Source organism: Microchirus variegatus (genome assembly GCF_963457635.1).
Source record: "Microchirus variegatus genome assembly, chromosome: 7".
NCBI classification, from domain to species: domain Eukaryota; kingdom Metazoa; phylum Chordata; class Actinopteri; order Pleuronectiformes; family Soleidae; genus Microchirus; species Microchirus variegatus.
Genome location: NC_139808.1, coordinates 28,298,962 through 28,311,992, shown reverse-complemented (window position 1 = coordinate 28,311,992; position 13,031 = coordinate 28,298,962). Strand labels below are relative to the sequence as shown.

Sequence of the window (13,031 nt, the reverse complement as noted above, 5' to 3'; positions counted from 1 at the left end):
ACTGTGTGCACACCTCCAGTTTGAGTCCGCACGGACTGTACATGACGACACTTTCAAGTCTTACCATGGACACTTGCTTGAGGTTATGTGATGTAGTTCACTCTGTACATGTAAAAATCAGCACTCAGAAGAGTCAAGGAATTACAAATGAGGCCAATTTCCTGGTGAGAAACAGCTGCAACGTGAATAGAATGTGAGATGATGTACACGTACATAGAATACAAGAGTCACGCAGACTCTTGTTTAGGTGTCAACAGAACCACGGCCCTTAACCTCTTATTATTATTATTCATAACAAGTTCTTTTTTATGGAGCCCCCAAAGTGACATGAGAAAAAAAAAACTTGAAATCTCGAGTTTCAAATCGAGTTCTTGAGTTTCCAAAAACTGATGAAATTTTTTTTTTTTTTGACAAAAACATTTCTCAGCAGTTTTTGGAAACTCTTTTTTTCGTCATTTTTTTTTTTCACAGCTCATGTCCACATGTTGTTACATGACCTCCATTCGTTTTTAAGCTCCTACTGCATATTTTAAAGGTGATATTTGCTTTAAAATGCAATATTTTTTAGGCGACGGAAAACCTTAATCCTTCATTTATGCTGTGTTCCATGTACAGTGAAACTTACACCTCTGAAGGAATCTGACAAGTTATTTTGATTTACTCTATTTGGTTTAGGCACATCTGGTCTCCAAAAAGAGGGTCAGGGAAGAAGAGGTTAAGATAATGCCACATATAAAAGGCCAGTGTTGGCAGGTTCCATGGACGAGGGCTCGTTCTGAGGTAATGAAAACGTAAATATGATTGTTCATTTCAATTCCTGTCAGCTCATCCCACTTAATGGACCTTTAAACTATCGACATATATGGTGACAAATCCGCCCTAATACAACAGTCGTCTTGAATTTCCCTCTTGTTATACACGACAGAATCCTGAAAAACAGGCAGGCCGAAACGATATCTGTAGGTGTAACCATGTGTATCAACCTGGTGCCTTACCTTCAGCTCGTTCTGCAGCACGATTTCAGAAAGATTCCCATCCCTCTCGTCACTCAGCGATGGACTGGGATTACGCTGCTGTCAGTCCAAAAAAACCCCAAAAAAACAGATGAGTCGACACAAAGAGGAAAATGTCACACAGTGTACAAATGCCCTTTTGTGTCACTGTGACATTTTTAACGTATGTCACAAAGACACAAAGCTGCATATCTTCAGTACAAAAACTTTCAATACTGAGAGAGGTTTTTTTGGTGGTGGTGGTGGGGGGAGATGGATATTTCCCTGAGAGAGTCAGTGACATGCTCTAAAGATAAAAGGTCACCATACCATTTCAAAGCTGAGCAGCATGCTCTTCAGTCTGTCAATCTCTTCTCGCAGCTCCCTGATCAGTCGAACGCTGGCATCCTGCACAGAATTTAAAGCCCAGTCATTAACCTACGGGAATCTTTGGCTCAGACAAACATAAAAAAAATTTTTGGACGTGAAGTTGTGCAAAGCCACTGACCTCATTAACGCGAGGTTTGTTGACAATATTCCTGGCGTGGGCAGCGTAGCGCAGTGTGCTGAGGGTCTCGTTATAACTGTTTGCCGAGGGTGAGACGGCTGCAAGTACAAAACGAACATACAAATCACATGACAACACAATGTTTATTTAATTAGACGAGAGTGGCAACTGGGAAGGGTTAGTTATGGAGGCTTTTAAACATTTATTGTTATGGAAGAGGATTACAGCCACACAGGAACAAAATATTTGAGTTCTGACTTTACCGGAAAAAGACGCTGACTTTAGTTTACTTTAATTAGGACTTCAAACTCAGAATTTCTGACTTTATTCTGAGAATTCTGACTTTAAACTCAGAATTCTGACTTTATTCTGACTTTATTCTTAGAATTCTGACTTGAAAACGAAGAATTCTGACTTTAAACTCAGAATTAGGACTAAAAAACTCAGAATTCATTCTGACTTTATTCTGAGAATTCTGACTTTAAACTCAGAATTCTGACTTTAAAACTCAGAATTCTGACTTTAAAACTAAGAATTCTGACTTTAAAACTAAGAATTCTGACTTTATTCTGAGAATTCTGACTTTATTCTGAGAATTCTGACTTTATTCTGACTTTAAAACTCAGAATTCTGACTTTATTCTGACTTTAAAACTCAGAATTCTGACTTTATTCTGACTTAAAACTCAGAATTCTGACTTTAAAACTCAGAATTCTGTCAGAATTTAAAGTCAGAACTCAAATATTTTTTCCAGTGTGGCCCTAATCCTCTTAAATACACTGTAAACTACTTTCACAACATTTAAAATAATATTCAGGCAGCCGTTAGCTTCGGTGTAACGCCAGTATAAACAACTTGTAGACTTCAGATATAACACATTTCAGAAACTGAGACTAGTAAAGGGGGGAACATTTTTGCTTTCCATTATATTAAAATTCTCTCTGGAAACCTTGTTACAAAAATGTTACAATCATTATATTATATCATAGTAGACAGAAAACAACAGCCATTGGTTTTTAAAGGCTACATGCGGCCAATTTATGTGCAATTATATTCCAGAACACAACAATAAAACTGACACGCGTCACACTTACTTGCGATCATAATGGTCTTGGAGTTCCCGCCCAGGCTGTCTTTCAGCAGCCAGGTTAGGACTGAATCTCTGTAGGGTATAAAGCAGTGTCTCCTCCCTCCTCCTCCTCCTCCAGACAAGGAGCTGCTGTGGCTGCCCACAGTGCTGCTATCTCCCTCCGAGGCCATGCTGTTGATGCTCTGGCAGCTGCTGGACATCTGGGAGTTCTGGGCTGGGGAGGCAACGTGAGAAAAAGATAAAAATTAGTTTTCCCTGAATTAAAAAAAATAATACAACTTTTAAAAGGTATCTTCATCTACCAAGAGCAGAAATGATGATTCCCAGAGTGACCAGGGACTTGTTAATGTTGGAGCCTTCCGTCAGTCTGTCTCTGCAGTAGTGAGGGTCTGCTCTTTCACTGTGAAAACAACAGAACAACAACACATTCACACAACGTTGTCGTTTCCAGATGATTTAAAGTGCACACGGAGACGACGGCTGCAGCCGAGCGCCACTAGGGGGCAGTTGTTGTCAGTGATTTTGAGTTAATGGGTGTTGACAAGATAATAATAATAATAAAAAAAAAGAAAAAGGGATGAAAAAGTAGTTTCACCTCCCAGCCAAGTCCACCAGGTTAATCTTGCTGACAATTTCTGATGGGAGATTATTCTCCAGGATTGCCTGAGGAGAGGAAAAACAAACAGAAGCACAATAAGACGATAATAATCGAATGTCAAAAACAGTGAATGATCATCAGTTTGCTTTGTGTGTGTGTGTGTGTGTGTGTGACCTGTGTGTATTGGATGGTGAAGATAGCGTGGGATCGGCTGCTGGCGTCGTGGTTGTGGGTCGCTGCAGTGATGCGGTTGGCGATGCCTTCCTCCAAAAGGTCCATGGCCTGTTTACAGTCGGAGACCACATGCTGTGACAGGTCTTATTATATAGAGAGAGAGACACAGAATGGTAGGAAATATGAGCAAATAATAACAAAGTGTCTAAATACCAAATCTGGAAAGAGTATTATATTACACACATTATAAACTCCAAAACAACAGTAAAACATGAACATTACACTGGTAAACTGAGGAGAAAGGAGGTGTATGTGCATCTGACACGTGTTACATGAGACAACAGGAAATATAACTCATCAATACTTGCTCCCATTTCATAAGAAGCAGCTGCACAGAAAAAGCTGAGCCTCGTGTGGTTACGCGCTCTTTGTTTTCACTTATATATTTGAATGACTTTAACACAGTAACAGTAAAACTGTGCACGTGCTGATGGAGAAATCAAAACTGTGAGTTTTAAAAGTCTTCTGTGTCTGTGTCATAAAATCGTTCTCCGTGGAACCACCAGGAAATTACTTCACTTCCTCTGCTCATCTGGGATTTTCTGCCTGATACAGACAATAAGTGGATGTGGGGGCTTCAGACACAGACAGGGGGAGTAAAATGGAGGTGATGGAGCGAGGAGAAGGAGGAAAAGGAGGAAAAAGCAACAGAAGCTAAAAGAGGAGTCTGGACTGGAGCCAGCAGCGTGGCCGATTCTGGAGCCGACGAAAGGTTTTAACAAGGGAACAAAATTCCACGAGTGACCGCGCACCACACTGATTTATGACTAAATACACATGAGCAGAGTATTACTCAAAATACTGCAGACCATATTACAAGTCCATAATTTAACAAAAATCCTGTGTATTACTCTGTCGGGATTTTTAACCTTTGGCTCAACTCTCTCTCTCTGTGAAGTGAGATTATTTTACTGTACGACTGACACTTCCTACAGGTCAAAGCGTCTAATTGTAAAACCATTAAAAGGTAAATATGCAGTCATACTGTATGTTTGAGACATTAGGCTTGTTATTTTAATCTCAGTGAGATTATTCTGAAAAGGGCGATGAGAATTGATAGGCGCTCAGACCTCTAGTTTAATATTTTATCATGGAGAGACAGAAACAATCGTCATTAGATCTTTATTTTGTGGGAAGTGTTTAAATATTTCATTTGAATTGTTTTTTCCTCACCTTGGACATAAGGTCCCTTCTCTGGGTGTTCTCGGACTCTCAGCGATGCTTTCTTCTGTTCTCCTTTTCGCAGCAAGTCCCTCACTCGCTCATTATAGATCTCCAGGAAGCTGCAGGGACATAGAAACAGGACAACATATAATCCATTGCTATGTCCACTTCTGCAATAGCGTCAAACTCATAGTCTTATTTTCCCTGCATCATTTTACTGTACATTAGTAGTGTAGTGTGCTTGTATTTAGAGGGTGACAGCACCATGGAAATCCCCGCAGCCATTAGCTGCATTATTGCTTGTGTGCAAACAAGAAACCATATTTACTGTGCTGTCAAACCATTACCATTCGGACTCTAAAGGAAGTTGGTTAGCACTGACGGGAAACTCCACAAACCAAACCCTTATAATTTGCAGCATAAATGCTCATAAAAGTATTCAGCTCATTTAAATTTAAATGTATTAAGACAAACAAAGAAGAGAGTCGCATAAATAACAAAGTTACCTGATTTCAACTCTGCTTGAGTTTTGCCCATCGGGGAAAGTGTCCTTAGACCTGAAGAGACCCTGTGGGGGAAAAGCAGAAACGAGAAGTTACTTCACGACTCAGTGTTTACTTTACTTTCACGTAAGAAATTGTTGCCGACGACGTATCTCACCTGACAGATGCGAGGGGTCAACCCGATAGAGTCCTGACAATATTCAAAACAAGCACACGGATAATAAAACAGCATTAATTTGACAGATGACAACTTCATACTTTTACTCTTAAAGCTCACACAGAGTGGTCCTGTTGCACATATATGTTAGTTATGGAGGTCTACTTACATACATTAACTTGTTTTTATGGTCAAAAACCTCGTTTTTGTTGCTGTAAACAAGCCGACAGAAATCTGTCTTTTCTGACGATGTGCTGAGCCGCGATATTTCAGACATAAATCTCACCCCCAGAAGACAGAGTTTGAACTGTTTGTTTCGAAACTTCAGGGCTTCGTAAACAAGGTAATGACGCAGATACACACTAAAAACAGCGTTAATTGGAACTTCCGGTCTAGGTCCGCTTTAATGTTTCAGCTTTGCAGGTTTGTGTCATCAGTGGAGGCCAAATCTTAAATCTACTAACGACACATGACAGGGGGGTTGGAATGATCTGCCTTTGTACATAAAACATGCCTCGTCTTTTTACTTATTATGTGTTTTGTTTACTATGCACAGCACTTTGGTCCACTGTGGTTTGTTTAAAGTGCTTAACAACAAATAAAAGTTGAATTGGTTGGATTGGATGATGTCATTTGAGTCCACACTCACCGGTGCCCCCATCATGGTGTACGTCTTCCCAGATCCCGTTTGGCCGTACGCAAACAAACACACGTTGTAGCCCTCGGAGGCTCCGGACAGCACCAACACACCCAGGTCCTGGAACACCTGAGGAGACAAATACACATATTATACACACAGCTTAGTGACGTCTAAAAAAAATGCAATTGGGTGCAGCTTGTCACCCGGATACACAGTGGCTACGTGTTTCTTTAAAGTATGATACAAAAACATTGTTAAAACAAATAAAGCTAGACATTTGCAAACAGCTTGGTGCATGGTTGAAAACACCCAAGAAGTGTCCACGAAAAGGTTTTCAGGAGTGAATTCTACTGCTCAGCAGTTTTGAAAGGATAAATGCCACATTTCCTAAACTGCATGCAGCTCTACACACACAGACACACACACACACACACACACACACACACACACACACACACAGAGAGACAGGTCTGAAATTACGGCACGACCGAGTCCGTTTTCAGTCACATTTGTTACTGTTCACAAAAAACAATAAAAAATATAGCAAATATCACCAAATATGACGCATGTTACACGTTATATAACATATTTCAGGTAAAGAAACACTTGTAGAGATGCTGAAGTGTTTACAGTGTAAGCAAATGGCCTTGATCTTAATCACATTGTATGTTTTTTTAACCAGAGAGCAGATACACATCAAGGTTTCATGATCACAATGCTGTGGCACTGGGCCATCGGTGGGAAACTGGTGTTGCTTCCTGACTGAGATGTTTGGGTAAGGTCGGCTTTAGTCTCTAGGTAAACAGTTGTACAGAGTGTGTGTGTGTGTGTGAGCGTGTGGGTGCAAAAGAAACATGTAAAAGGCAAAAAAGACTCGGTCAGGTCAGAACAATAAGCACAGAAGCAACTGTGGCGACTGAAAGTCAAAACAATCAACTGAGGTCTGTTGTTTTCTTTCTCTGTGTGAATCTACAGCCGAGAGCCAGAGTCTGGAGATTATTAGCATGAGGGTAAATCAGTCATAGCCACTGTTACCCCTTGTTTTTTTGGGTGAGATAAAGCATTTAAACAGAGTCATGGTATCTGTGAAATGCCAATATTTATGCAACAATATTGGTGATTATAGATGGATCAAGAGATGGATCATTATTTACTTATTAATAACCCTTTAACACATAAGCCTGAAAATGTTTTTAACTTATTTTAACCATAAAACAGACAGAAAATGTGCTTTTGCCCATTTTCCAGAATAACTTTCTATATCTGGCAGTTATTTACAATTTACTGCGTGTTAGAGTAGTGTATTAACAATTTGAAATGAAAAAACACTGTAGGTGTACACCGACACCAGATTTTGCATGTGAAATTTTAAATTTGAACAGTATAAAACAGATTTAGAATAATATTTGTAATAAAAAAATAAAATCTACAATTTAATGTTTCATCTCTTGTTAATTAAATGTTTTTTTTCAAAAATGTAATGTTTCATCCGAATCAGGTGTTTTTGGAGCAGGGCAACATCTAAAACATGGCAGGGCAGTGTTCCCTGAGCATCAGGGTTGGGAAACACTGCACTAAAATGATGAATCAATTATGATATTATCAGTAACTATTATTTATTTGTGGTCTTCTACATTGTTATCATTCCTTTGTGCATTGAGGATGAGCAAAGTATAAAATTCCATCAGAACCAGCTCCTTCCTCATCACAGCAACCCAAACATATGAGTCCAAAGGCAACACATCAGCCTCAGATCAGACCTGAGACACAGCAGCACATTCCCCCACAGAACCAGAAGAACACACTCTGGGATCAGTGAGGGGTCCCCCCCCCCATGCCTCCCTCTCTGGCCCCTAAGGCTCTCAAACCTGGACCACAGATCTCCCAGGATCAAACATAACCTCCTGCATTCTCATCCTCGGTCAACAGAACAAGAACCTGGAGCTAAGCCTGTGTATACTCTAGACTCACAAAGCGCTGGGAAGAGGTTTAGGTTGGACGTGGATGAAAACTCTCAGGCTTAGTGAAAACAAACTGAATGAATTCACTCAGTCATCTGGTTCTTCTTGTGAATCTCTATGTGTTAATATTCAACAGTATTTTCTCTGAGAAGAAGTAAAAATATTCACAGAAGTACATTTCTACCGTGGCATCATATATTGACGGATGGACGATAGTTTTATGCTTTGTTTTGGGACAATATTTGGCCAAAGATTCCCCATCCAGCTATTTAAATATACAGTTAAACAGCAACACATTATTATACATATTATATTATACATTATACTACTTTTTGGGGATGAAATAGCAATGTTTTAGTGCATTTTGCAGTGTCTTAGAAGAAAGCATAACTCATATAAGTAATAAATATAAATAATGACAATGACGATTAGATAGAAATGCAAAAAAAAACGTCCCAATTAAAAAATATTCTATTACCCGTCATAAAAGTCCAAAAACATCAGCAAATATAAGCATTTAAATGCTTAAAACTCATATTTTCTTCCTTTAAAAAAACATAAAAGCTGCAAAAAATCTAATGTTATCTTAGGCCACAGCCATTCATAAGCACACACATTCATCAAATGCAATAATTGACTGCTTTCATGCTTCATATATAAGAAATTAAACATCCTTTACTGTTTTCTGGCTATTTTTCAAAGCGCTATAACTACACAGATTAACGAAGCCGAGGCTCCGACTCCAACAGGCACCATTTTTCATTTTAAAGTACGTACTTCTGTGTCGCCTAGCCAACCGTGTGAAGACAACAGCCACGTGCAACTAGTAAAAAAAAAGTCTCACTCAATGACCCTATAAATCACCAGAAAGGCTCAGTGGTAGGAACAAATTAACTCATCAGTATTCATGTGCACAGGGATTTTGTGAAGTTAATGCTTCGGCTAACTTACGAGAGAGAGCGAGAGAAAACCCTAAAAGAATAATCAGCAGTGATATATAAGTGATATTTAAGCTTTAATACACAACATAATAGTGTATACAGCAGTTGAGTTAGCGATAAAGAGTCAGTTGTAAAGTCCAGATGTGATTCTGCAGTTTTTTGATTCATGTCAAGTTACTGAGAAAGAGAGATCTCAGTCTCATGTCTACAAAGTGTGCAAAGCATCATGGTCCAGTCCAGACCAGACCACCAAGGGTTTCCCCCCTGCGTCTTCACTGAATGGCGACTTAAACATGGAAGACAAAAAGACACAGGCATCCTTTCCTCACTCAAACACAGAAAATCAACACGGCTCTTGTTAAAGTTGACCCTCTTAAATTCACTCTCTGGGGGGGGGGGGGTCTCCAGGCTTGGCACAAAGAGCAGGAACTCCACTTCAGCTTCAACTACATCTACGCCTTCTTTGAACCTGACTTTCTCTTTGTCTCCCGACACTGAAACTCTTTGTTTTCTCAATTTCTGCAACTTTCCTTCTTTTATTAAATGATTAAATCACTTCTGTGGCCTTTGAACGAAGCACAAAAGGAAGCATGAACTTATTAGTATTAGTCAAAATCTACACTACTGTTCAAGAGTTTGGGGTCACATAGAAATGTCCTTATTTTTGAAGGAAAAGCACTTTTTTTCACTGAATATAAGATTAAATTAATCAGAAATACACTAACTATACATTGTTAATGTCGTAAACGACTATTCTAGCTGCTATAGAGCACTGTTTCCCAACCCTGGTCCTCACTGCCCTGCCATGTTTTAGCTGTTGCCCTTTGTTTTTCAAATAATTTAATGTTTCAACTTTTGCTAAAAAAAGAATCTATAAAATGTTATGTTTTAACGTTTGTGATTTGAAAAAAAATTTCAATTTTGGTAAATTAAAAAAAAGAAATAATGTATCAACTTATGTCAATTTTTTATAAATGTAATGTTTCAACTTGTGTCCCTTTTTTTAAATGTAATGTTTCAACTTTTGTCAAAAATAAATAAAAATGTAATGTTTCAACTTTTGTTAAAAAAAAATCTAAAATGTTATGTTTTAACTTTAAAAAAAATTGTGATATTGAAATTTTTGACCATTTTTCTTCAAAAAATGAAATGTTTCAAATTTTGTTAAAAAATGTTTTTCAAAAATGTAATGTTTCATCTGTATCAGGTGTTTTTGGGGACCATCAGGGCAACATCTAAAACCTGGGCAGTGTTCCCTGAGGACCAGGGTTTGGAAACACTGAATAAAGGACCATTTCCCATGCCCATTAATGGTACATTGTGTTTGCTAATGGCGTTAGAAGGCTATTGGATGATTAGAAAACCCTTGTGCAATTATGTTAGCACAGCTGACGGATGGAAAATGTGTGCCTTTAATATAGTGGCTGCATAAAGAGCTGTCCAACACCCTGGTTTTCTGGTGTTAACAAAAGCAGGTGAGGTAAGAGATGGAAATGTAATCCAGAAACTGCCTGGAGATAAAGTGACAAGGCAGCGTGTCAGCTGGTCTGTCACCTGAAAATACACCAGGGACAGACTTAAACACTTCTGTTATCAGGAAGACCATCATCATCATCATCATCAGTGTGGCATTGCATGTGTGTGCACCAGAGGAAGCAACATCCACAACAAGAACAAACGCTTCAGAGTCGACTTCCTCCTCCGGGGTAAAAAAAAATGTACAAACAATCTAACAATGAAGGCGGAAAAAGCAGATTATAGTTTTCATTCTTGTGCAGGAGATGCAAAGTCAAATCAGAGAGGAAGGAAGGAAGAATGAAACTAGGGTTTCGTTCAAAAGTCTGGGGTCAGTTAGAAATGTCCTTATTTTTGAAGGAAAAGCACTTTTTTCAATGAATATAACATTAAATTAATCAGAAGAAGCATCTCTGCAGTGTTCTAATGGTACATTGTGCTTGCTAATGGCGTTAGAAGGCTATTGGATGATTAGAAAACCCTTGTGCAATGATGTTAGCATAGCTGGAAACAGTAAAAATGGAATAAAAATCATTATTTCTAATCTTGTCATGTCTCGACTACCGATTTTCTATTAATTTTGCAACTCTTTTGATGAATAAAAGTGTGACTTTTAAAGGAAAACACAACAAAATTGAATAGGTGACCCCAAACTTTTGAACAGTAGTGTCGATTCTGCAGAAAAAAGAGGGTCTAAAGTGTCCAGAGTGATATATTTATGCGTTTTTTTCCACAGTGCAAATGAATTATCTAATAAACGAGACAAAACGGGTGAAAAAAGGCACTCTGAGGAAACAGGTGTCACAGTTTAAACTGTACCTTTCTACTACAGATCTCATCATTCAGCCGTGCGGGGATGCACGACGGGAAAAATAATATGATTTTCTCTCATCTGTAAAAACCACAATTGCAGCACTTCCACCCATCTCCAAATAAAACGCATGGCTGCGCTGCGGGTCTCTAACATCCTCAAAAAATCTCAAAAAGGAGACGAGAAAGGCAGATTAGGCTGCGCACAGCTTTAAATTAACACTGTCACACGATAACATAACTTTATGTATGGCAGCCTCTCGGTGATGACAGGGAGTTATTGTAGAAGCCGACTCTGGTTACAGATCTCAAAACCATAAGTCACACGTGCATCACATTAAGTCAGACCACACCTCTCTTTTTTCCTGCTGTGTAGAAGGAGGCCAGCTGGGTTTCATACAGATGTAGGCCACGATAAATGCTCAGGGTTCCATGTTTGTTTTCAAACAAGAGGGAGTCTCAGGGCTTGCGGCCTTGTAAACGTTGGGGTGAAAAAAAACGGTGGCAATCGTGAAAAGAGGGAAACGCAGCGCGATAAAGACAGGGCTAACGGGAGTGAAAAGAGTGACGCTGTAATGAGTTCAGTCCTGTAATCACCGGCTCGTCTGGTTGTCACGGGCGACGGCCACGTTTGAAACTCCAGCTTCTCCAGGTTTTGACGTCACAGAGAGAACGGAGGGGTTAACTTTCCCACCGTGACCGCTCACTCGTGTGTTTCTGAACAGTGTTTCCCAACCCTGGTCCTCAGGGAACACTGCCCTGCCATGTTTTAGATGTTGCCCTGTTTTTTTTTTTTAAATAATTTAATGTTTCAACTTTTGTAAAAAATAAAAAATAAAAAAAAATAAAAATAATCTAAAATATTATGTTTTAACTTTTTAATTTTTATTTTTATTTGAAAAAAAAATGTATATTTCAATTTTGGTTTAAAAAAAGAAAAAATATCAAAAGAATGTATGTTTCAACTTTTGACTTTTTTAAAATGTAATGTTTCAACTTTTGTGTAAAAAAAAAAGAAGTAATGTTTCAACTTTTGTTAAAAAAAAAATCTAAAATGTTATGTTTTAACTTTTCTCATTTGAAAAAAAAAATATGTTATATTACAACTTTTGTCAAAATAAATAAATAAAAATGTAATGTTTCATCTGAATCAGGTGTTTTTGGAGCAGGGCAACATCTAAAACCTGGCAAGGCAGTGTTCCCTGAGGATCAGGGTTGGGAATTTTTTTTTTATTTTGAATAAAAACCATTATGTCTAATCTTGTCAATGTCTTGACTATATTTTCTTTTCATTTTGCAACACTTTTGATGCATAAAAGTGTGACTTTTGATGGAAAACACACAAAACTGTGACCGCTCGCGCGTGCATGTGTTTCTGAACGCAACGTAAGTTATTAGATATAAAGACACAACTTTCACTCCTGTCTGAATTTGTATGAAATAATAACGCCGTTGCTTAGGAGAACACAGCTGCTGCAGATGTACGGGGTCACTCGGTTTCTGTCCCACGCTTTCCCAGCTACATTACACAAACTCAACAGCTGGGCCTTAAATGCCTTCGTTTGACACGGAGGGGGAGATAGATACCACGTCCTGACGTCTTGCAGGGAATGGGGAATTTGTAAAAATGGAATATATAAAGTGATGAAGCAGACACGGAGACAGAGACGCACAAAGATTGAGAGGATGTCGTTTGGCCGGAGTTCAACAACGCCCTCATTTGTCACACTTGGACAGAATTTGTAGGTCAAATTAGCATGGGAGGGCAGATTAGAGGAGGGGGGAGGAGGCAGAGACAGAGAATGTGCAGAACCCAAACAAGAAAAAGCTGCTCTTCATTAATCAGGCCGAGCGAGTCCCTACACATGGGAGTGAAGGACGGTGGAAAAACAAGCAGTTACTTAGAGTTTAAACTCTC

At 38.8% G+C, this 13,031-nt stretch overlaps 1 protein-coding gene across 1 annotated transcript in view; it reads right to left on the bottom strand.

Moving 5' to 3' along the window:
* LOC310929309 (stAR-related lipid transfer protein 9-like) overlaps positions 1-13,031 on the bottom strand; it is a gene marked incomplete at both ends in the record, with an annotated part of 30,075 nt that overhangs the window by 6,494 nt on the left and 10,550 nt on the right. The window contains 11 exons of the mRNA XM_083892032.1: positions 996-1,073; positions 1,323-1,400; positions 1,501-1,598; positions 2,595-2,804; positions 2,893-2,990; positions 3,186-3,253; positions 3,363-3,505; positions 4,596-4,705; positions 5,093-5,154; positions 5,247-5,279; positions 5,896-6,012. Coding sequence (XP_083748158.1) covers positions 996-1,073; positions 1,323-1,400; positions 1,501-1,598; positions 2,595-2,804; positions 2,893-2,990; positions 3,186-3,253; positions 3,363-3,505; positions 4,596-4,705; positions 5,093-5,154; positions 5,247-5,279; positions 5,896-6,012 — 1,095 coding nt within the window. The remainder of the gene's footprint in view (positions 1-995; positions 1,074-1,322; positions 1,401-1,500; positions 1,599-2,594; positions 2,805-2,892; positions 2,991-3,185; positions 3,254-3,362; positions 3,506-4,595; positions 4,706-5,092; positions 5,155-5,246; positions 5,280-5,895; positions 6,013-13,031) is intronic.